Source organism: Colobus angolensis, unplaced genomic scaffold (assembly GCF_000951035.1).
Source record: "Colobus angolensis palliatus isolate OR3802 unplaced genomic scaffold, Cang.pa_1.0 Scaffold324, whole genome shotgun sequence".
Lineage (NCBI taxonomy): Eukaryota > Metazoa > Chordata > Mammalia > Primates > Cercopithecidae > Colobus > Colobus angolensis.
The window spans coordinates 2,899,110-2,925,186 of record NW_012116533.1 but is presented as its reverse complement, the minus strand read 5'-3'; the positions used below and the strand labels follow the sequence as shown (position 1 = coordinate 2,925,186).

Sequence of the window (26,077 nt, the reverse complement as noted above, 5' to 3'; positions counted from 1 at the left end):
GACCTTTTCTTCGTTGCACCCCATTAGCTGCTCTTTCACTGCCAGTCACTTGCTGAAGTCCTCATCACTATCACAGATCTGCCTACCAGGGCCATGTCTGTAGCCTAGCCCACATTAACTTTGCCAACACTTCACCATTTTTCTCTGCATGTCCTCTCTCCAGTAATGTGCATGTCTGTAATGTTAACCCTGGGACAGAAAAGTAAGAAATCTATCAGAATCCTGGCTGAAAGTCCTATTTCTCCTTGAAACCGAAAGAGCTTTTAAACGTGGCTTCCTGAGTTTTTCAGTTTGCTGGTGGGTGGGTCTGGAGTGGGCATCCCGTCTGCACATCTGGTAGAGGCACTTTCCAGATTTTCCTCATGACTCAGGATCAGTTTCTGACTGCTGGGCGGGGCAAAGCCTCCTGAAGTTGCTGCGAGGCACCTCCCCCTGTGAGCAGAGCTTGGTACAGCCCAAATAGTTTTCAGGTTAAGAAAGCCAGAATCTTTGTTCAGCCGCACTGACTGAACAGACTTTTAGTGGGGTTACCTGGCTAATAGCAGCAGCGGCAACGGCAGCAGCAGCAGCAGCAGCAGCAGCAGCAACAGCAGCAGGGCTCCTGGGATAACTCAGGTGAGTAGAGAGGGAATTCACAAACTTACCCTGGAGTTTTATTTCCTGGATAACTTAGCGTCTAAGAAAGATGAAGAAATTTCAACTTTATAGTTAACCAAACTCCACAGCTATATTTTATGGCTTGTCTGGATCAAATATGTGCCTGTTATTAGCAGTTTGAGAACTTCAAATATAATGGAATTTTTGGTTGGTTATTTTGAGGGGTGTGTGGGGTGATGATTGTGGTTGTCTGGCAATGAAACTTTTCTGGGGATATCTGGTCAGTTTTGTGTGTGTGCACACGCGTGCATGTGTATGTGCTTGCCTTCTGCTACCCAAAATACCTGGTAAGTGAGGAAAAACCACAGGGGATGGTGTTGAGGGGGAGAAGTGTGGCTCCTTTCAGGGCCTCCTTCTAGCTTCTGCTGACCCACAACTGTGGGCAAATTATTGAAATGCGGGCAAAATCTTGGAGCCACACTGTATACAAAAGGCCCGTGAGCTCTGGTAGGAGGGTGAGCAGGCTGTGCACTGTTGCACAGGAGAAAGTGGTGGCCAAGTCTATCTTAACTCCCCGTCTGCACAGCCAGTGGTCTTCCTGCCCTGGTGACAGGTTGATCTTGGCTATTCCATTTTCCACCTCTGGCCTGGCTTTGTTCCCTTCTGATTCCAACTTTGGTTTAAACTTTGATTTGAAGATGGGGCTCCATCCTCCACTCCCAGGCCAACTACACTGTTCTAGGGTCTTCACTGGACCACTTGATCAGAGCTGGCTTTGGGTGGGGGACAGGAAAAAGGAGCGGTGCATTGCAATGGAAACAATTGGTTCTGAGGATTTGGAACTGTAAGTTTGCTGAAAAGCACATAAAAAAACTCAACAAATTCTGCTGTCCTGACAATTACTTCTGGCTTCAGGATAAAGCATCCTGGTTTGTATTAATGGTGTATTGAAATTCAGCTAATGCTTCATTTGCTAATCTTTATTGTGAAAGTAAGAACACCTTACAGTCTGAAGTAATAAACAAAAAATTCTTTGTGGACTGCTAATTAACTCTTTTATTCCTCTGGAAGTTTGTGTGTGTGTGAGCATGCTTATGTGCACGTGTGTGCCTGAGTGTGTGTGAATACTTTGTATTCACATAACGTTCTTTATTTGTCCTTAGACTCCCTAGCAGTCTAGGGAAAAAGTCTAAACACTTATATGGTCAGGAATAGGTTAAAAAGCAGGCTTTCCATATCCTTGGGAGTTTTCAGTTTCTAAATTAAAAGCAGAAAAAGCCCCTTTGTGACCCCCAAACAGTGTTTCTTTGATTAGCCTTGATTTGAAATCATCTCACCTTCTGACAGCTTGCAATTCAAAAACAAAACTTCTAAGTGCATTCTTGTCAGAAGAGGACAAAATGAATTTTTAAAAGCAATGTCTTGCTTGACATACTGTGTCTGCCAGTTTGCCCTCCTCCCCACCTTACAACAAATTGTGGTTAAAAAAAAAGTTGGGAGGTCCCAGTTTTAGTGTGGGCTCTGTCACTACATAACCCTGGGCAAGTTCCTTTACCTTACAACAAAAGAAAGAAGTTGTACTAAGTGATTTCTAAGAGTCTTTCCAACATAACGTTCTATAAAATCAGAATCTGATTCTTGAAAGGCTGGAAAAGTAGACATATAGGATGGGCTTATTCGGCCAAAAGAGCAAGTCAGCCAAAAAAGGAGGGGTGAAATAGGGAGGTGTAGAGAATGGTGGAGGGGTGATTTTATATTAGTCTTCTAAATGTTGGTGCATGTCTTATTTAAAGCACATGATCAAATTTCATCAGTTTCCCCTAAAGACAGAAAAGAAATTTAACTTGCTAAAAACACGTGCTTCCTAATACTACTGCCCTGCTTTAGCCTTGTCTTTAACAATTAAAGAGTATGTTCACATACATAATTTCATTACATTCTCCCAATAACACTCTGAAGTAGACAGGACAGCTAACATATTATCATTGTGCTATGGGGAAACTGAGGGACTGAGATGTTATGTATACTAAATGGCGATATTTTGGATTTGTTTCTGGATCTTGTAACCACCTGTGTTGTTTTTTTTTATCATTTTGAATTGCTTTTTATTTTTTGATAGAATTATTGAGCAATGGAATTAAAGAAAATTGTGTCCTCTTTTTTTTTTTCCTTTGAGTGACTTTGAACAGACTCTTCTCTCTGGGCAGAGTAGGTACATCCTATATAAGGCAGTGGGCTGGATCAGAGGATCTCTGTGGTCCTTTTTAGACCCAGAATATCTGGTTAGAAGTTTGAATCTGAACAGCCATACCTAAGTCCCGTGGTTAAATGCGTGCCCATATATGTAAACTATGACTCTGCCTGTGTACATATGAAAAAGCACTGTTCTCTGTATACCATGTGGATGCTGAATTTATATTACTTTTTCCTATCCAAATCCCTTTTCGCTCACCATACCACCCCCAGGTGTGGGGATAAGGGATGTGGATTGTGGGTAAAGTGGTGCCTACTTCATGCCAGGGCAGAATTGGGTCTTCAGTATTAAATTTGTCTGCAAACTTTTATTGATTTGATCTCGATTTTTGCTCCAAGTACAGAACAGGGAGGAAACTGAGGAAAAGGAGAAACTAGCCAGGAACAATGCCTTAGCCATGCCCTCTCTCCCTGTCTCCATTAAGTTCCCTCATGTTCTCTCCCACTCACCTAAATCCAAAGCAGCTTGTGAACCACAGACAGGATGTATTTTATCAGATATTTTTAGAGCAAAATATGCTTTTTACTCTAAGGCTAATGCACAGGTTAAGAAGCAAGAGATTCTGCTTTCACGACTTGCCTAACTTCCTCAAGCTTTCCAGTCCAGCGAGTAGAAAAAAAAAAATACTTCCCTCTTTAAACTGCAGCCTTGTATTCTACGTGGCAGTCTCCCTCAACTTCCCCTGGCATTTCTCAACTTTCTGCACTCTGGGCCTGCTTCTATCCTTTGCCTTGGCAGACACGGTTGTCCTCATATTCTTTCTCAAAGTGGTGGGTCTGAATTAAAATAATATTGCTTAAGACCATTACCTCAGTGCTAAGCCCCACACTCTGCCTCACCCAACCACTCATACCACTAGCCCTCAGGCCACAGGGTCCCCCTTCTTAAATGTCCACAAATTGCCTTTGTTAGCTAGAGGCTCTCCATGGTTGATACTCAAATCCCTGGGTTTATACTCAAACCCCTAATTTTTTTCTTGTCTACCGACTTTCCTAATATGTGATCTTTAATGTAAGGGCTCTCCCATCCCCATCGCCATCGGGTGCAATAGAACAGAAAGGAGGGAGCATTCCCTTCTCTGCACTCATCCGTTCCAACAGAATAAGTTGTTTATGACAAACTCAACTTAAAAATGTCTGGGTTTCCAAAAGTTTTCTGATGTTTAAATGATGAACCCTCTGATGTAAAGGGTTCAGATTCTCCCATGATCATCAAACCATGAAAATAAAGAACCTTTTCAATATCTACCATGGCAATAAATTCTAGGCAGAGTGCCTCAAAGTTTGGTATCATGTTTGCTTTGGAAGATTTCCTCATTTGAACTAAAAAAATCCTTTCTCTAAGAAGGTAGTGACCAAAAGAAGCAGTGTGATGTGATAGAAAGCTGCACACCGAATCTGGCATTGCACAGAACCTGGGTTTGAGTTAATTCTGCCAGTTTCTAGCTACTGCTTCTCTAAACTGCCATTTCTGCAGATACAAAATGAAGGGCACAGATAATCTCATTAAGCATGACTGCTATGACGAGAACCCGAACTAAAATGTAAAATACACATTTCAAACAAGAAATTGCCATGCAAACGTTAATTCTCCACATAAGACGTTTATCCGTTCAACAAACATTTTTTGAACAATATTTGTGTGCCCAACTCAATGTTAGGCAATGAGAGGGCTTCAGTGTATATTTTACATTTATGGATCACTTTCTTCTTATTCAAAACTACTTTTACACCAACCATCTCATTAGGTACACCCATGGTGTAAAAGGGGCAGGGCAGATAACCTCACTTTCCTGATGAGAAAACTGAGGCACAACCAAATGGATCACAGTTCTGTTGCCTAGTCAGAAATGAGGGTCACTTTTTTTTTTTTTTTTTTTTTGAGACGGAGTCTCGCTCTGTCTCCCATGCTGGAGTGCAATGGCACGATCTCGGCTCACTGCAACCTCCGCATGAAGGTCACTTCTACTCCGCAAGTCCGAGAGGACTTGGGACTACAGTTGTACTGTAGTGGAAGGTCAGACTTATAGCCTGCTCTTCTTTATTTACTGTGTGTCCCCAGAACATAAGCACCCCAACCCAAAAGGTATTCTGTCAAGCTGTAAACTATCCATATAAGCTGTACATTCTGCCTCTGAGAGAGTCTACTGGGATCATACGGGCTTTAAAAATCAAACCTGATTTTCCTTTCAATTTATGCTACTTCTGTCTGTACACAGGCCCTCTTTATAACAGGGATTCCTTTTGCAGGATCTTGCCTGCTTTACCATTTGACCGAGTAGTAAGGAAGACCTTTGAAGGCAGAACAGGAAATACTCATTTATCCAGAATGTCCAGAGACTAGGAGGTTCTGGCAAACTAAATATTCTAATTGCCCCAGGCTATTCCACATTTACAGTCCCCAGGCTCTGGCAATTCACCAAACCTTCTAGGGAAAACAAGAGGCGCAGTAGTGTTTGTTGTTAAGTTTGAGCATACAAGAAAATTGGGATCCATTTGTGACAGCCTCCAAATAGGAGTCTGGGCAAACATTCAGGTTGGCTCTGATGCTGCATAACTAAAAATTATTATTGATACCATCCATGCTTTCAAATACAATGAAGTACACTTTAATATTTAAAACACGTGAGCAGACAAATCTGATGAAAAAAAGGACATCAGTGTTTTGCAGTGCCCCCACAGCTCTCAATTTTAAAAGCAATTGCCAATAAATAAGGCTATGAAAAAAATGTGGTTATTCTCAGCTTCTTGTTCCTTGGATTCAGAGAAAGGGTAAGTTTGTTGTACACACATTGCAAATAACATTGTAATAACATTGCAAACATTTAAATTAAAAATTGTTACGGTTTTCAAATGGGGAAACTTCTTTACCAGTGAGGCATTTCAATGTGATACTGAAAGGACATAAAATGAACTAGTAGAAAGGTCTGATCAATATTTCACTTTTTATAAAATAGCGACTGTCCCACAGATATACCACACAGATACTCCTTAAAGTGCTAACGTATTCTCCTTATTTTTTAGCAGACATTCTGAAACTTACTCAGGTTTATTTTTGTTTCAACCCTCCTATGATTATAGAATATAGACAATTATTTCTAAAATACATTTTGAAATAGTTGACACGATGTAAATTTCACAATCTCATTCTTATTTACTGTTGAATGCCAGGAGAGGATCATTAAAATCATTACAAATCTATCTTTGTGAATCAAGAAAAAGCACTGAAAACCCTATTATCACCCCAAGGCTATTGAAAATCAAATTTGCCTTTCAAATTATCTTCCTAAAAACCAGTTGTTAAGAGCACTTGAGTGTGGGGCACTCTGATAGACATTGCTTGAAGAATCACTATATGAATTCTCTGTTTAGCCATGTGAGGTTTTTGTTTTTCCTCCCTTTTTTTTAAAGAAAAGAAAGCAAGAGTGTATTGCCGTGGGATAACAATCTATAGCCCACCAAATCAGTGTAATTGAGTTTCAGAATCTGTCTTTTATCACAGGCAAAGGATTATACATTAGACTTTTAAGAAGAAAGACCATACAATCTTTCTATCTTTCCTTGTCTTTGGAGGCCATCTGCTGAGCCGTTTCTTGCAGTAGTCTGCCTGGCCAATAATAAAAAATGCAAAGCTCTCTAAATGATAAGACGGAAGAAATTGTGTAAAAAGACTTGCTGGAATGGAAGGAGGCTACTTTTCCCCTCACGCACGAAGTACATGACTCTCCAGCGCACCAACTTATTCTGACTATAGTAAAATGATTTTTTCCCTTATCTTCAAGTTGTACTTTGTCTTGAACTACTTCCTGCTGGTATAAATGGAAGACTTCTCTTTAAATTATAATGAATCACGTTTAACCCACAATCTTCACTTTTATTATTGATTTTTTTCCCAATAAGATTAAGACCCATATTGCCCCATTTGACAGATAAAGAAACTGAGACCCAAAATGGTTAGGTGCCTTACCCAAGGCCCCATACTAATTAGTTGCTGAGCGTGGACCCTTCTTTCTTTGAAAATGGTGACGTTTCCTTTAAATCCAAACTAGAAGTGCCTAGCTCTGGGAAGAAGTCCCTGGGATGACGGCTGTTTGTCTAATCTCAGATAACACTTAAAAGACCTAAGAAATTCTTCCTTCAAAGACAACAATTTTCCTCATTCTAGGCATAGTTCAACACTATGGGTCCTCCTCTGAAGCTCTTCAAAAACCAGAAATACCAGGAACTGAAGCAGGAATGCGTCAAAGACAGTAGACTTTTCTGTGATCCAACATTTCTGCCTGAGAATGATTCTCTTTTCTATAACCGACTGCTTCCTGGAAAGGTGGTGTGGAAACGTCCCCAGGTAACTTTCTATTTTACACATTCTCTCTCCTTGACCTCCTTCATCATACCTCTACTTGATCCACTGTTTCACTTACAAGGTCTACTGTGTAGACCAATTTAGAAGTTAAGTTTCTTTCTTTCTTTCTTACTCTTTCTTTCTTTCTTTCTCTCTCTCTGTCTCTTTCTCTTTCTTTCTTTCTTTCTTTCTTTCTTTCTTTCTTTCTTTCTTTCTTTCTTTCTTTCTTTCTTTCTTTCCTCTCTCTTTCTTTCTTTCTTTCTTTCTTTCCTCTCTCTTTCTTCAGCTTTATTAAAATATAATTAACAAATAAACATTGTGTATGTTATGGTGTTCAATGTGATGTTCTGATATACATATACATTGTGAAATAATTACCACAATCAAGTTAACGTATTTATCACCTCACATAAAGAAAACTTGATAATGAAAGTTCCGTGGATCTGCGCTCCTGGCTCTAGCTTGGAGTCCTGAATTTTAGTCAAATTTTGACAGATTTACTTAGAAAACACAACAAAAAAAGATATGCTGTACCTTTTGGAGATTAGCTATTTAACCTTAAGCAAATTAATCTAAGATCCAATCAAGGTGTTCTGTGTATCAATAGTTGTTTTGTTTTTACTGGTGAGTAGTAATTTATGATATGGATATGCCAAAATTTGTTCATCTACTCACCTACCAAAGGGCATTGGAGTTGGTTCTAGTATTTTTTACTGTTACACCTAAAGATGCTATGAATATTTCTGTACAAAAAAGAGAGAGAGAGATGCCATTCTTATTTTCTTTTGGAAGTTCATTTGAGTAAATATGGTAACGCGAAAAGCAACTATGCTCTTGCCTCTTTACTGAGTTACCTATCATAACAATTTAAACGTAATTTTAGACCAGTGAGGACAAAAACTCCTTATACAGTAAGCATAAATGAGATGAATTTTAAAAAGAAAAGATGAATTTTTCATGGGGGCGAGAAGAGTTCTTTGCTGCTCTATGGACACTGTCACCTGTATCATCCCACAACTGGACAAGTGGGCTTCAAGTAGAATTGTAGGTCTTTCACCACCTATTAGTAGTAACTATTAATAGCTGTTGCGGTTCTCTGTGCATCATCTGTATGTTGTGTCTCTAAAGCAAGTTTCAGAACCCTTTCACTAGTCCTACGTAGGCAGGAGCTCAATGTATAAAACAATAGGATGATGGAGTCTGAAGAATAAATTGCAACCTTGCTATATCTAAAGGGTATAACTGGATAGAAGGATATTGTACCTAAGCTCCTTCTCAATGTAGGTGATGGGTATATAGGCATTGTGAAATGCAAGTTCTTGTACCTTCATAATATCCTGAAGACATTCAGGTCCTATTTAATGAGGTTCCTTTCTGTGTGCTATTATGGAACCATCTCAGGCATCATCTCAATATTTGCTCCTTCAGGTAACCCTTTTACCAACTATCACTTTTAGTTGTAATTTCCACAGCTTAAATTCCTAAATGGAGTTATGCCAAGAGCTACTTCAGTTTATGCACGTTGCTACCATGTGGTGGCAAGATACACCGGTTACATCAAGACTTGTTTTCTATGCAACTCAAAGAACATCTCTTAGTTTTTGCCTATAAAGAATGACAACCATTGAAAGTATGAGACTGGGAGAAACTCGCTCTGTCTGAAGGAAAATTACACTCCTCCTGCCTTTCCGTGTCTGGAGTTATTGACATTCCAGCGGATCACTTAGCTGACCTGCAAGAAAAATCTAGGAAATGAGCAGAATTCACTAACAAATACTTTGGTATGCAGACAGGCTTTTTTTATTTTGCAAAAATACATAGAGAAAACAGAGATACATTTTCTGGGATCCACTCTTATGAATGGACGGTGATAAATGAGGGGCATCCCTCTTTTCTGATGCTTGGATATGAAGGAAAAGACGTCAATACGGCAAAAGTAGCTAAAAACGAAGCAGAAAATTAAGAGAGGTGTATTGGGTAGGTGTCTTTCTGAAATAGGACAGACTTGAACATATTTATAGGCTAAGAAGTAGATGGTAAAGAAGAAGAGGTTGAAGACACAGAAGAGAAAAAGGATAATAGGTAGGGGTGAGGTGGAGGAGGTGGGAGGGAATCCGGTGGGCAGCAAAATTGCAAGCCAACATGAAGCCATTCCCCAGATGTGCACCAAGCAGACAGTGTTTCCTGTACTGGCTGTCTTTAGACACATCCTTCCCTCTCTATCTTGGTTCAGCCCATTGTCCTTTGCCTTCATCCTCCAAATTCTGTGGATTGAATCCTAGATGGATTAGCAGGGAAGGAAAAAGTCTTAACAACCGTGGCAGGGAGCCGCGGTGGCTCAGGCCGGTTGCCCTGGCACTCGGGGAGGCGAGGCCACACGTTCGAGGCCAACCTGGTCAACATTGATTGAAAAAAAAAAAAAAAAAACAAAACAACCGTGGCATTTTGCCTCTAAAGCAAACAATACCCCTTCTAAAGTGAGAGAAAATCAGAGAGAGAGGCTGAACAGTGGGGATGGGTAGGAAAAAGAATCAACAGTCACGACATGCCTACTATGGGCCAGATACTGTGTTTGAGGTACATTATTTTATTTCACCCTTATTTACCATGGCTTAGCAAAGTAGGCATGTTAAAAGTTACTTTGATGCAATTCTGTTTTCCAAGTTTAAAAAATACCAGCAGATACATGCCCATTATATATCTTTATATAGAAAGAAACTGTGTCTTTAAGAGAAGGTAAGTATTTGCTCAGGGTCAGACTGCTAACAAGCTAGGATTTTCATCTGGGTTTGATTGCAAAGCCTGCATGAGTTTTCACTCTATCCTGCTGTCATATCAGGGAGATAGAGTTAGTTGTTTGTGTCTCCTGTTTTTACCAAAATAAGTAGCTTCCCTCCAGTCAGTTCTCACATTCCTCTTCACTGTGTTGATGCCACACTTTCATTAATTGTTCCACACTCTCCTGTTTGAGAGCATGATGTTTGCTTAGTCTTATTAAGCCCAAAGGGAGGGTCACTAGAGAAATATTTACTGAACACCTACTCTATGCCAGCCTTGGTGCAAGACACAGACATGGCCTGTGGTGAGGCACTCCCATTGTAGTTGGGGAGATGGATATTGAGCTATCAAAGAGTTAAAAAAGAAATGAATGTTGGATGTATGAAATGCTATTTTCAGGCACATGGACAGTAAATCATGTAGAATTTTTGAAGAAGGGGAGTTTACCATAGATTGGAATGGTTGGGGAAGGGGCCTCTTGTGGGGAGTAGGAGGAAAAAAACAAGGTTCTGGACCACCATCTGAGCCTCCTCGAAAAGCTGTGGATTCCTTCCCAGCCAGAGTGGAGGCCAAGCCTGTGGTCAAGAACCACGTCAAAGTTCTCTGGCCTCTCATCAGGAAAGCTGAGAGACAGAGCTGGGCCTCTCTGAATTGGCTCAGGAAGACCAGATGAGTCGTTGGCCTCCCCCGCCTCATTGGCAAGGTTGAGATCCTGGTTTGCAGTGAAATTTATAGACATCTTGTCCCTTGGCATGCCATGTAGCTGCACACTTAACTGGGGCTCTTTTCTGAAGTCTCCAAAATGGAAGCAACACGATTAACCTCATATTTTCTGTCTTTTTCCTTTCTCGTGTTGAAGGCTTTTGCCTTCATAATCCTCCATGCCTGCAAACACCACTGATAGTTTAACAGACTGACTCCAGTCAAGCTCTGCCCCTCTCAGCCTGGGCCACCCTCCCATTCTTGGGCAGGATTGAGTTCCCCTCCTCCCACTTGCCACTTCCTTGCTGTGTTTTAAGGAGCCTCTTCAGATGGCAGGAATTCTGAGTGTTTTGCAATTGTTCAATGCCATATCATCTGCCCATACCCTCCAGAGGAAAGTTCTTAATTTATCCAGCTGTTCATTGGCCTCAGCTGTTGTCCTAGTTTTCTGAGTACACAGGTATATTGCCTGAGACCATGTGCTCCAGGACTTTTCTATCCTCCTGGAGCTCAACATATATAGTCTTCATAAATTATAAGATCTAACTTATACTGAGTTACAGTGTGATCATAAGACTGCCGGTTGGATTTTTTGGCTGAAATCTGCCTGCCAAATTCCCACAGAAAATCTCTTCTCCAGCTCCCTCCAGCCACTCTCCCCTCCTGCCCACCTCTGGCTTTTTTCCTTACTGACTCATATCTACCTACAATAGTGTCTTAAAATCAGACACATCTAATCCCTGACTACAAAGGAGTAAAGCCTCATGGGAATTTGCACTGTCAACTGTGGAGGAAAAAAGGACTCCTGCACAAGATCTGTCAGCTCTCCTGTCAAGTTTTAAGTTCAACCTTGCTACCATTGCTGTTGCCTAGTCTTCCCTTCGAGAATACATTCCCCTGGGGCCATTTTACTACATTGTCTGGTTGAGAGTGGGAGGGTGATGAGGCTCTGGATTAAAATTATGGTAGTAGAAATGGAAGGGAAAGGCAGATGAGGGGAGACATTAAAAGCAGAATATACAGGCTTGGGTGATAGATGGCATGTGAGGGAACTGTAAAAAAAGAAACACTTTTCCCTCTGTGCTAATAGAAATTTCCAACCACCAGCTGAATGCAACATTTCAGTGTAGTAGCTTTGGCCTAGTCTGTTCAAAAATTTCCTTTTCTTCCCAGAGACTATATCACCCCATGTGAGTAGTCCTAAGTGTTTTCCACTGTTTACACAATTGAAGAGAGTTGAATAGGCCCATAGTCTTTCTCTCCAACTGTCCTATTTATTTTAAATTATGCATTAACAAACTTTAGCAGCTTTATCGAAGTGCAGTTTATATATTGTGATACTCACCTGTTTTAAGTGTACAAAGCAATGATTTTTAGTAAATTTAAAGTTGTGCAAACATTACCACAACCCAGTTGTAGAAGAGTTGCATCACTTCAATAAGATCCCTTGTGCACATTTGAAAGGAGTAATCCCTCCACCCTACCCCCACCCCCTGCTGCAGCCAACCACTAATGTACTTTTGGTTTCTATCCAGAACTGCCTATTCCGTACATTCCACTTAAAATGGAATCATGAAAGTAACTGGCTTCTTTTTCTTAGCATAATGTTTTCAAGAGTCACCCATGTTGTGGCACGTATCAGTTTATTCCATCTTATTGCTGAACAGTATTCCATTGCATAGATACACAAATTATTCCCCAAAAAGCAGTTTGGGATCTATGCTTGAGTCTCCTAGCAGAATTCTGAAGGTTAAGTGGGAAAATGATTACATAGTGATTGGTGGCCTAGTTTGGAGGTGGAAGTTGGGCCTAAGATCCTATTCTATTCTCCATATTGAGTTTTCCTTGGATGGGTTAGGAAGGAAGAGAATATTTTACTGATAACCAAATCTTCATGCAGAATTGAAACTCCCCATTAGGAAAAGTGGACTCCTTGAGAGGCTGGTGCAACATTGGTCCTCGAGCCCAAGTCCACCTATAAATGCTCCATTTGGGGGATGGTTCAATTTTCTAAGTAAGATAACAGCTACTTGGACTAGCTCACAAAACCCTCCATTCCTGAGTAGCAGTTCTGTGCAAATTAGCCCCTGAGCCTTCTGGGACTATTCAGACCCTGGACTTATTCCTAATGTACCTACCGCAGGGCTGGCCTCACTTGTAGGTGTCCACACTCGTACCCCCTCACTACTGCTAGACTGCACGTAGCACTTGGTCAAAAGTGTTTCCACTCTTCTGGCTGCTGGTTTTCTGGGCAGCTTTTCATTTTACTGTGGTTCCTGCGGTTTACCCTGGACCTCCATGTTTATTGTCAGTAAATTTCACCTGTGTAAAAGAAAAAATGCTGAATTTGGATGTGGTAGGTGCAAAGGGAGTCACATAAAGTGCCTTGTGCAGGGCTACAGGACTTGTAACTGTATGCCCCCTCCCGCTCAGAGGTCTCTGGGAAGGAAGATGAAGTAAGGACAATGAGAAGTCCCTTAAGACTAAGCTAAGAGAACATACTTCCTAGAGAAGCTGCTTTGCTTAATGGAAGGTTTTGGCTCAGAGGCGGGGTCATGTGGGGACCATTTCAGCTTTACTCTTGGTACTAACTTCCTAGTTGTGTGTTTCTTCCTAAGAAATCATTTTGCCGTGACAAACAGCCCAGTTCAAGGATCACTTCAACTGTGCCAAGACAGCTGGGAACCATTAGGGGCTCAGCATCCCTCCTTGCTCCTAAGCCACCCAAATATTGTGAATATGTGTGCTGTGACCTCTCCTCCAACCCCATTCCTACCTCTCCAGCACAGCTCAAGCTGAAATGTCCCATCTGCACTCTGCATCTCAGCTTTGAGTTACAGAAAAATTTCTCAAGTCTTACATCCTTAACCCCAACAGGAAGATATCCGTGTGTCCAAAACTAGGGAAGAAGTCAACAACCAGTCATTTTGTTGTTTTCAAATTTGTCACCAAATAGTCTGTTTGGCTGCTGGATTTGCATTGGCTTATTACCATTTACCCTTTCTAAATCCTTGGCTACTTTCTAGTCTTTTAATGCCTCACTTCCTTAAAGAGACAGAAGATATGGCTTAATAAAGGATTTGCTTCCCAGATTTCATATCACGATGTTTACATATAGTAAGAGATTGATTCATATTTAGTGAATTTAAATGAGCAGACTAAGACCTATTAGTGATATTTATCCTGGAACAAAAAGCTAAGAGGTAAGTAAGTTTTCCAAAAGAGTGAAGAGTGTTTAGGTAGGTTTTAAGCGGAGGCATAAAACATTGGGATGAATGACTGAAAGAGGTGGTAGCATCTCTGTCCCTGAGGAGTTGCACAATATCATCCTTTATGTGGTGGCTATTGTTGAGCCTAAAGGCACAGGGATGGATGACTGAGGTCTTGAGTTTTATTCTCTAGCCATATGTGGTTCTGAAAAATAAAAAAACTTTAGGCCTAGGTCTCCTGCTGACTAGCTAGATGATCAGAGTAGCAAGTTATTGCCCTTCTCTGAGCTTGCTTCCTCATGTGAAAGATAAGCTTTACTGGTCTCCAAAATTCATTCCAGTTTTGACATTCTATGACTGTTAACTTGTCATGTTTTAAATCTATTGTTAAATAGCCATCGTGTATGAAGAGGGGTAAAGCATACCTGGAGAATGGGCCAGTTTATAAGAGGAAATGGAACATGGTGGGGAGGGGTCCCAAACTTACATTCTCTCATGAATTTGACACAGCTTTTAATATATATATTATATGTACATACATATATATACATAGACACACACATATAATATATAATAATCATATCCATCTTGGGTCTACAACAGAATAATTACACCATTCCTCAATTTGAATTCTGTTTATATGTCTTTTTGCTCACTTATGTGACCCTTTATGTCTTCAATAGAAGTTGACATGCCAAAAGTGTTGGCTAAGCCTAGATACCTATTGTGAAATGAAAATCTTTTGGAAATTCAAGACACCATAGTGTATCTCCAACCACTAACAACTCTACATAAAACTAGCAAATAATTTGTCTTACTAGTCTAAAAGCACACTTTTTCATATATCAGTGTTCACTTTATTGTTTTTCCGTGTTAGGAAACTATGATATGTATTATCTAGGTCAAAGAAATTATTTTATACTTTGACATCTTGCTCCAAATAAAATGAAAACATCTGACCTGGGGAGGAAAAACTGTGCTTAGTTTCATTTTAGAAAAGGCAAAAAACAATGAGAAGGAAAAGAACATCAGGGTTTGACTCACTCAACATACCTGCTCTATGTTCAACAAGTGAAAACAAGTGCAGTTTGCAACTCATAAAAAATATTTTTTAAGATAGAAAATTCTTCTAAAACAAAAAGTAGTTGTGAGCTACCAGGCATGCATCTAAAAAAAAAAGACCTGAGAATCCAAAGCTGACAACCTATCTAGCCATCTCCTTTTGGCAGAGGGATGCCCAATTAATCTCCAACTTGGACTTGTCTTTGCCCAGAATGCCTGCCTATTTCTTTCCAGAGTTATTTTGGTTTTTAAAGAATATATGGAATGTTTCATTCTGTAGACCAGACCCTTCATCAAGGAGAATTATGGCCATTAAAAAAAGAGATTTGAGGACCAGAAAAATATAGCTGCCTCTAATACTTTTTAAAAGGATATATGTCTAGATTCCATTTGAGACAAGGATTTATTTCTGCTGCGTAAGCAGAATGTCAAGGTACCGGTCAATGGCCTCCTCGTGAAGCTTTCTCGATCTAGTCAAGAATGCATTGGTATTTCCTGCCTTTGAACTCTGCAAATGCTGGTACTCTGGGTCACCCAATTATGTCTTCAACCATGCAGTGTCATGTATGCCACAATGCCTTTGCCCATGCCTTTCTCTCTACCTGTTATGCCACTGTACCCCTCTCTTGTCCAACTGCCTAATTCTAGTCAACTCCAGTGTTAACACCACTGTGAATCCTATTCTGACTATGATCAGGAGAATTATGGGGATTCTTCCTTTAGACATGAATTATGCTTTGAAAATGACTCTACTGTGCCCTATCACTTTATGTTATAATTGTATTATTTAGGTGTCATTTTCTTACTCCCAGGGCAAAGGCACAGTTAATATGTTGGGGGGAAGATACATGCATACATTCCAAACAAATACTGCCCCCACTCTGCCCAGATTCCCTCAGGACCTTCACTGGGAAGAGGGTCGGTTGAAGTGTTCTTGTGAGTGGTTTATTACCACTTGCTATTAATGCTGCTGTCATCTATATTCATCCAAAAATGTAGAAAAATCTGGTTGCTATGGAGACCACTGTTGCTTTTGCTTTATGTTAGAAAAGGGCTTCCTATAAGGTCTCCTAACTGATTTTCCTAGAGAAGGAGAAGAATTAACGTTAACCTTCATTAGACCTTGTCTCTTTAATACAACCTCCCTTCCAAACACAGGTGCTTCAGAAAATCTCATCCTGGCAAAATAGGATCAGAGTGTAATGTACTAATTCCTAGTTATTATTTTTTTTTTGAAAGGTCACTACTGTGGTGAAAACTCTCCCAAACCCCAATGATAGCTATGTCTAAGAGCCCTCACCACCGCATGGCACCCAATCTCGTCACAACCCCTCCTTTCATTGCTCCTGCCACTTCCAAACATGGGGCAAGATGATCAACTGTTTTTTGGTTTTCCTTATAATCCCCTCAGTCTTCCCTTCAACCCACCTATGGAAAGTCTACTCATTTTTCAACTCTAACCTTATCTCCTCTATGAAGGCTGTCCTGCCTAGTTCAGCTCACAGTGACTCTTATGAAACTCTTCCCAGACTCTCATATAACCAATTATTGTATTCATAGGACATCTGTGATGACCCCCGTCTGATTGTGGGCAACATTAGCAACCACCAGCTGACCCAAGGGAGACTGGGGCACAAGCCAATGGTGTCTGCATTTTCCTGTTTGGCTGTTCAGGAGACTCATTGGACAAAGGTATTATCCCTCCTGTGGGACCTCATTCAGTTTCCACTTTCTTGTCTTCTTTAATAACTTTAGGAAAAAATCAGCTCATAACTTTCTTAGATTGTTGTATTTCTTGAAAGTAGAGGTATTAACTAGGCGACTTCCCTCCATTTCATTATAAGAAGTTTTCATTATAAGAAGTTTTGCAAACACAGAAAAGTTGAAAGAATTTTATAGTGAACACTCATATACCCACCTAGATTCTGCCATTAACATTTTACTCTACTTGCTTTGTCATATATGCTCATTGAAATCTTTGGTTATCATTTGCCGTGCATTGACTCAGTATCTCTGCATATTACATTGTCTGTACCTACTGGGATAAAAAGTCAGTAGAAACCAGGGAGTCACTAATACATATTAATAACAGAAAAGGTGAGAAAGACAGAAGTAGGACTTTGAAAAGGTTCTAATAAATTATTAATAGTACAAAAATTCCTTTAGCATTCAGGTAGAGTTCAAGGCAATGAAGTATTGACTTGGGACAAAGTTAAAACATTTTCCTCAAAAAAATAATTTTAGAATATTAATGTGTAGCTGTTATATAAAAAAATTTTCTAAACATGATTTTATTCAAAATGCAAATTAAATCCATATTCAATAGAATTGACATAAAATCTCTAGAATGGATATTTAAAAAACAAACTACAATGGGCCTTGATTTTGATTGGTTTTGCTTTTTAGAATGCCTTGCATTTTAAACATGCAATCATGAATATGTTTATGTCGTCCGCTTCTCAACATCTAGTTTATAGATTATTTGTGGAAAGCATTTAACCACTGACTGGTTGTCCCAGCCACACTGTATTCTCCTGTGTGCATTTAGACAGGCATGGTGATATCATCCTCAGCCAAACTGATCTGAGGAGGCAGAAGTTGTGGGCAAAATGCTATACCTAGGATTTTCCAATCCAGACTCAAGCCAGGTGTATGTGGCTTGCTTCCTGTTGTCATGTGGATTTGCCAGGAGTAAATTGTCATCTCAGTTTCTGGATGTGGTCTGGTGAATAACACTTGATTAAATGTTCTTGCATTTCTAGACAATTCCTAACCATAAGGAACAGGAGTGGGACCCTCAAAAAACAGATAAATATGCTGGGATATTTCGCTTTCGTTTCTGGCATTTTGGAGAATGGACTGAAGTGGTGATTGATGACTTGTTGCCCACCATTAATGGAGATCTGGTCTTCTCTTTTTCCACCTCCATGAATGAGTTTTGGAATGCTCTGCTGGAAAAAGCTTATGCAAAGTAAGGAGGGGATTGACTAGTCTGCTGTCAGGGTACATGAGGAAAGGAAAGCCGCATTTGTCTTTGGGAGCTCATTCTCTCCCAGCCCAACCCTGGAGATTAAGTTGGGTAAGATGTCAGTCAGAACCAAGGCATTGTTTTGCACTTGGGCCTGGCTGTCAGAAATCTTAGATGAGAGAGGAATTAGAGGTTCTTGTCTCCATTTAAACTCTTACCTGCTCCCAGGTATCCTTTCCTGCTGCTATCTGCAGATCACATGACATTATCACTTTGTTTTTTCTTTATCTAATATCTCCCCATAGAAAGAAGTTTTTGCATAGATTGTCCTTGATCAACATAGCCTAAGCCTAGAAATTTCTGAATATAATTTCAAAAAATATCTCATTTCATACCTAGAGAAAAGCCATCTGGTAAAGTCTAGGCAGGGAATGTTCTGATTCTTTAGAGTATGATGTTCTTGACCTGGAAAAACAATTTTACAAAGATAACCTTGCATACTTGCCCTCAGGCTGCTAGGCTGTTATGAGGCCCTGGATGGTTTGACCATCACTGATATTATTGTGGACTTCACGGGCACATTGGCTGAAACTGTTGACATGCAGAAAGGAAGATACACTGAGCTTGTTGAGGAGAAGTACAAGCTATTCGGAGAACTGTACAAAACATTTACCAAAGGTGGTCTGATCTGCTGTTCCATTGAGGTTTGTACTCATGAAAAACAACCACTGTATACTCATTCCTGGCAGAAGAGACTACAAAATTTAGTAGGGAAATTCACCCTTAACCGAAAGACCCATGGAAAACTATTAATGGTACTTGGAAAGCTAAGATACACATTTTGTGCTGGTGTAGAAGTTGAGGTGCTTTAATTTTTTATCCTTTTGTACCAGTCATTCCACGTGGAACCAATGCAGCATCCAGGCTGGTGTCAGTAGTCTCTGCTAAATTATTCCTCCTGTCTCTGCTTCTAGATCTTGAGGTTATGGCTGCTTGTTCAATAAATGAATCTGCCCCATCAAATTTTATGTCAGTGGCCGGGCGTGGTGGCTCACGCCTGTAATCCCAGCACTTTGGGAAGCCGAGGCAGGCGGATCACAAGGTCAGGAGATCGAGACCACAGTGAAACCCCGTCTCTACTAAAAATACAAAAAATTAGCCGGGCGCGGTGGTGGGCGCCTGTAGTCCCAGCTACTAGGGAGGCTGAGGCAGGAGAATGGCGTGAACCCAGGAGGCGGAGCTTGCAGTGAGCCGAGATCGCGCCACTGCACTCCAGCCTGGTGGACAGAGTGAGACTCCGTCTCAAAAAAAAAAAAAAAAAAAAAAAAAAAAAAAAATTTATGTCAGTTCATATTAATGTACTACAGTGGATAGTCTGAATCTGACTTGAGTTGTTATATTACATTCTTTATTTCTTTTTCTCTACTGCTTTTGTTTCAAGTTGGGTGTCAGGATGAAATTTCCATCTGTGTGAGAACTAGCTTCAATCCTACTGAGTTAAGCCAATTAATGAAGAAGGGGGGTCAGGACTGGGTCTCCCAGTTCCTGTGCCTTTATATAGCTTTCTTTGCTCTCAGTCTCCCAGTCAGGAGGAGCAAGAAGTTGAAACTGATTGGGGTCTGCTGAAGGGCCATACCTACACCATGACTGATATTCGCAAAATTCGTCTTGGAGAGAGACTTGTGGAAGTCTTCAGTGCTGAGAAGCTGTATATGATTCGCCTGAGAAACCCCTTGGGAAGACAGGAATGGAGTGGCCCCTGGAGTGAAATGTGAGTTGCATTCCACTTTCACAGCTACATCTCCAAAGCCCTGTAGTTCTCCCAGACCCATCCCTCCAGACTGCTAGTGTGCTCTCAGTGCTCAGTGACATCTGTGGGCTCTTGTCAGGCATGGGGTCTGTGACCCAGCCACAGATGAAATAAAGCAGGACTGATTCTCCTGCGTTCTGTTTCTCTGGCATCCTGCTTACTACAAGAAGTCAATGGCAAACATAATGGTTTATCTTTTTTTTTTTCTTTCTTTCTATTTGCTTTCAGTTCTGAAGAGTGGCAGCAACTGACTGCAGGAGATCGCAAAAACCTGGGGCTTGTTATGTCTGATGATGGAGAGTTTTGGTGAGGAGCGGTTTCTGCACTAAGGGAATTGGGGCTTCCACATGGAACTACAGTGTTAAGTATTAAATATCATCTTTATCTTTTTCCTGTGCTCCTTCCATTCAGGATGAGCTTGGAGGACTTTTGCCGCAACTTTCACAAACTGAATGTCTGCCGCAATGTGAACAACCCTATTTTTGGCCGAAAGGAGCTGGAATCGGTGTTGGGATGCTGGACTGTGGATGATGATCCCCTGATGAACCGCTCAGGAGGCTGCTATAACAACCGTGATACCTTCCTGCAGAATCCCCAGGTTTGAGTCAATTACTTTATTTGCCTCAAAGTTATCCAGTCAATAGGAACTCAGATCTTGCTTTGGTCATCTCTGGAGTATTTCTTTAGCATCAAGTCTTCCATTTGCAGTTATTGTGTAATATTCATCAACCAGGATCCCTAGGGATTGTCTCAGGCGCTTGTAAACCACAGCAGACTATGCCTTTTTGCAGAGACAGACTTTGGCAGCATTATCAAATCTGAATCACCTCCTCTGGCTGCCTCTCTTCTGGCCATATCGCCTGGTATGGCTCTTTGACAATCCCTGCTTCCTTGTGATGGTCCCACATTGGAGAGAGAAGATCTGCTTTGAGATGTTCTCTCAATTCTTCCTCATTTCGCTTTACTGCCCAGCTGTTCTCTGGGGTGCACATTTACTATATTCTTCCTCTTTCTAATGCAGATGACTCTTTTGAACCCCATTATTATGCCTCCATTTTATCATCTAGATCCGGGTCATTTTTCCCAGGATTTTAATCATTGCCCTGTCAATGACTCCATCCCATCCATCTCCCATTACAGTGCTATTCCAGGTGACACAGCAGGGTCAAGTCCAGAGTAAAAAACCCAAACATCTAAAGCCTGAATCTATAATAACCTGGATGGTTTCATCTCAAAATGTGCTGATGAGCTAACGCATAGAAAACAAGAATTCTGCCTATATTGCTGCCTCACTGGACACGGGTGTGTCTTTTCTTTCCATGGATCTCATTGGTCAGGCATTTAGGAGAATACTGAGACTAGTGGGCTGATTCACCTAACTCATACTGCTCTTCCACCCTTTCCATTTTAATTGTTCCTAAAGAAAAGAAATTTCCTATCTCCCCCGCCACACACCACCTCACCTCCATTTACAACTCTGGAAATGTTTCAAGTATTAGGCACATATACTAAGCTGGGAAAATGGCTTCACTCTATATGTATGTACAGGATTGAACTTAGGGGCCTTAGTTCTGAATCTGTTTTTTCTTCTTACTTTCTTTCCTTCCTTCCTTCCTTCCTTCCTTCTTTCCATCATTTTAGAGATGGGATCTCACTTTGTTGCCCAGACTAGAGTGCAGTGGCAGGATCACAGTTCACTGCACCCTTGAATTCCTGGGATCAAGGGATCCTTCTGCCTTAGCCTCCCGAATAGCTGTTTCATGTTTCCTTCTAAAGGGAGAGAGGAGTGGAGACAGAGACAGAGAGGAAAATCTGATGCCTTTTAGTTTTACCTCCTAACAGCACCGTGATTCCCCAGATGATGTTTGGAAAGTCTGACACAGGCTTGTAGCTTCCTTAAAGTGGCAGTAGCAAAACATCAATTCTCCAAGGAAGTGGATCCAGCTCTTCCACAGGCCATATGTCTGGCTGGCAATAGGAGGCTAGCCCAGGGTGATGCTGTAGTGTCAGGTTGAGTCAAATGAAAACGCTTTCTGTCTTTATGGATTCCAGACTTTTTCTATGAATGGCATTTAAATACAAAGGGATAATAATAACAACAATAATAATAATACAATAATTTACCAATAACTTATTAGAACAAAGCATATCCTCTTTGGCATCAAAGGCTAAGAATAAAGTTATCCCTCAACACATGCTGAATGACATAGAAAGAAGCAAGTATTAATGGTATGCACTTAGCAAGTCAATGAATTATCCAAGACCTTGTCTGATCAATATCAAAGCCCAGAAAATAACTCAAGGCTCTGCTTCCCAATGACAAACTTTCTTCCCTGAAATTTAAGCTGGCTCATCTGAAATGGGAATGCTAACTCACCTCTTTGGTGGCCTCTTTCCCTTAGTACATCTTCACCGTGCCTGAGGATGGGCACAAGGTCATTATGTCACTGCAGCAGAAGGACCTGCGCACTTACCGCCGAATGGGAAGACCTGACAATTACATCATTGGCTTTGAGCTCTTCAAGGTAAAAATTTGGAGCAGAGAGAATGAAGGCAAACAAAGTAAAAATTAGGATGATTTAGGGGTAAGGGAAGAATGAAAGGCCTAAGGATAAAGAAAACGGAGGATACAAAAACCACGATTTGAGTGGAATTGAATATTTTACCCTATTTCATTTCCAGGTGGAGATGAACCGCAAATTCCGCCTCCACCACCTCTACATCCAGGAGCGTGCTGGGACTTCCACCTATATTGACACTCGCACAGTATTTCTGAGCAAGTACCTGAAGAAGGGCAACTATGTGCTTGTCCCAACCATGTTCCAGCATGGTCGCACCAGCGAGTTTCTCCTGAGAATCTTCTCTGAAGTGCCTGTCCAGCTCAGGTTCAGTTTCCTTTGCAAGCCCTCAAACCCCTGTTCTTTGCTTTACCTCCAATCCTGAACCCCTTCACCCATCTCCCCTCTTCAGACGTTCGATAGGACAACTTGTTTAAATCAGACTTAATTCATTGAAATCATGGTGGTAAAAATATTTCTCAAAGGGGGATTGGGGGAAATTCCCCAGTGAAGGTCTGAACTTTAGAGCTCTGAGCTACCCTTAAAGAGGAACAGGCCTATAGTCTAAGTTCTTCCACATCAAATTTTGTCTTCTGTTTTCTGGCTGATACCCTCTTTTCTTAAGCAGATGGCACTCCTCCCTGCTCTTCTATTATGTTCTGAGTACTGGGTCACCAAAGCCACCTTTTTGTCCCAGCCCTGCCTACTTTGATCTTTATCTCCTGGTCCTTAAAGAAAAGAGAAAGGAAAGCATGCTCAAAATATATATAAGCCATATCTGAGGAAGAATGGGCTAAGTCATACAATGTCTCATGCTTTTCAGCAATGATGTCTGCTTTGGTGGACTTATTTCATCAAAGGATGTTTATCATATGATGAAAATATTTTATTTTTGATGTTCTAGGGAACTGACTCTGGACATGCCCAAAATGTCCTGCTGGAACTTGGCTCGTGGCTACCCGAAAGTAGTTACTCAGATCACTGTTCATAGTGCTGAGGACCTGGAGAAGAAGTATGCCAATGAAAGTAAGAATGGCAGGAATGTCTGGGAAAGCAAAATTCAGTTGCATTTATAGCATATAAGTTAGAAAATATGATCACAAATGATTTTCTCCAGCAATATTTTCAGTCTAGAGAAGTTGGGAATGGATGGCAATCATGGCAGAGGATGGGATGTCAACTTCAGGCAAGGCCTACAATAGATTCATTTTCATATTCCTATACAAAATATGGAAAAGGAAAGGGAAGTGGGAATAAAAGTGTTGAATCTCAGTCATTCCGGTGCTCAGGTGCTATGCTGAAAGTCCCAGGACTGGCTTACTGAGATACCTTCTTGTCTATCTAGAAAAGGAACTTTAATTGCTGTGTTAAAAACATGTCACTTTGTTCCAGCTGTAAACCCATATTTGGTCATCAAATGTGGAAAGGAGGAAGTCCGTTCTCCTGTCCAGAAGAATACAGTTCATGCCATTTTTGACACCCAGGCCATTTTCTACAGAAGGACCACTGACATTCCTATTATAGTACAGGTAAGAGTGTGTACAGGGGTCCCCAGAAACGCTCATACTCTGTACCAGATACTAGATGATCCCAAGTACCTTATATATGTTTAGGATGCAGAGTAAGAATTATCATATTTTTTGGTTTGTATTATACTCAAAAACTTTTCTCACCAAGCATGGACACTGACTTCCTTATTACCATCCATCCTAAATCTCCTCTCTTCCATTTATTTAATTGTGGGCAAAAGCCCACGTGCTCACCAGTACACATGTTAACATACGTATCATAAAATCCCATGGAAGGAAACATATGCCAGTTCAGAGGACCCTCAACATGGCTAGGTCAGGATGAATCACTGCAGTCTGGCAGTTTTTCTGACTTAATACGCCTGACCAGCAGCCTTTACGTAACCATCCCACAGGTCAAGAACAAACCGGAGATTCCGTTTTCTGGCTTTTCACCTATATTCTTTGAGATATCCTTCCCTCAGCTGATGGGCTATCAGGAAAGGACAGAATGGTCTCTTGGTTTTAAAACAAATCTTTTGAAGCTCAGCATTAGATCTGGATGTCACTGGGCAAAGGTTAATCTCACTGAGGGCTGCTCATCTTCACTCCCTTCATTTGTCTTTCCAGGTCTGGAACAGCCGAAAATTCTGTGATCAGTTCTTGGGGCAGGTTACTCTGGATGCTGACCCCAGCGACTGCCGTGATCTGAAGTCTCTGTACCTGCGTAAGAAGGGTGGTCCAACCGCCAAAGTCAAGCAAGGCCACATCAGTTTCAAGGTTATTTCCAGCGATGATCTCACTGAGCTCTAAATCTCCAATCCCAGAGAATCCTGACAAAGCTTGCCACCCTTTTATTTTCTGTCAGGTGCCAGGTCTTAGTTCAGATTCACAATCTTTAGAAAGAATGAGATTCATGATAATCAACTTTTCCTCTCTTCTGATAAATTCCCCATACTTCCCAATCCAAGTAGCATCAGTAGCGACATAACCTATATACCTCCAGCAGCTGGACATGGGGAGGCGACAGTCCTATCTAGACATCATATACGTTTGCCAAGAAAGGATCTCTGGGGCTTCCGGGGGTGAGATTCAAGCAGGACAATAACAAGAGGCTGAACTCCCTACAGATGTCTGTGATGTTTTCAGTTGTTCGATATATCTCCCCTGTAGGGCATGTTGAGGAAGGAGGAGGGCTGATCAAGGCCAAGCTGGTCTAGCCTGACATCCTAGCTCCTGACTGAACACTATAGACTTCCCAGCAGCATTTCACCCAGCAGCCAGAGCCAGCTTTAAGTCCCCAACCCTTACAGTCACCACTGCCACCACCACCAACCACAACCACCACCACCACCACCACCACCACTCACCACCATCACCACCTCCGGAAAGTGTAGTCCTGCCCTCAACCAAGTCACCCCCCACAGTAAATTTTACCTTCATGTTGAGAAAGCTTCCTAGGTGCTTAATCAAGAGCTGGAGTTCAATGAGTCCTAGACAGTGAGAAGGGCCTGAGCTTCAGCTCAATGGAAGCCAGCTGTGTGCCACAAGAAGGAAAACTGGAAGAAGCTGCAGTGGGAGACAAAGCCTCGGTCCCCCACCCATCTACACACACCTACACTCACACACGCGCACATGGGCGCGCACGAACTACCGTTTAGGCAGTCAGTGGGCAAGAGGAAAGATAAGTAAGTACCATACACACCTAAAAGATGAGAGAATTCACCCAGACATACTACAGCCAGTTTGGGGCCCCTGACTGCAATGTGAAACCTCTCACTGCTGCTAGGTTTACAAACAAGCCCATTGTCCTGTGCCTCCTAATATCATTTGTACTGAAGACCCCATCTGGGGATTTGAGACTTTGGTCCCAGCCCAGACTCCTCAGACTTTTCTCTCAGTTGGGATGCTTCACTCGCTGGGAGTGTTTGCCCTCTCATTTTTCAGTACTTCTACAGAATTTTCTCTAGAGTCAGTCATTATGAAATGTTCTTCCCTCCATCTTAACCTATCAATGTTCTGCCCCTCCTTCAAGGCCCAGTATAAATGCCACCTCCTCCATGAAGCCTTCCCTAATTCCACCCCAAACCCCCACCTTCAACAATATTTCAACGCTTCTGCAATGATGAAAAAGAAACATAGTTGTAGTACTTAGCCTAGTCCAGCAAGCATTCATTTTTAGCTCGCTCATTTTTTACCATGTTTTCCAGTCTGTTTAACCTCTGCAGTGCCTTCACTACACTGCCTTACATAAACCAAATCACAATAAAGTTCATATTCAATACATTGA

General features: G+C 41.3%; 1 protein-coding gene across 1 annotated transcript; it reads left to right on the top strand.

The window, feature by feature from the left end:
• Positions 1–318: 318 nt before the first annotated feature.
• On the top strand, positions 319–26,077 carry CAPN6 (calpain 6). Its single transcript, XM_011951691.1, has 13 exons — positions 319–615; positions 7,016–7,195; positions 16,504–16,635; positions 17,706–17,914; positions 18,423–18,615; positions 19,489–19,682; positions 19,950–20,027; positions 20,133–20,319; positions 22,124–22,246; positions 22,404–22,606; positions 23,184–23,305; positions 23,672–23,808; positions 24,418–26,077. The coding sequence occupies exons 2-13, from the start codon at positions 7,031–7,033 to the stop codon at positions 24,598–24,600; spliced, it is 1,926 nt and encodes a 641-aa protein (XP_011807081.1). The 5' UTR covers positions 319–615; positions 7,016–7,030; the 3' UTR covers positions 24,601–26,077.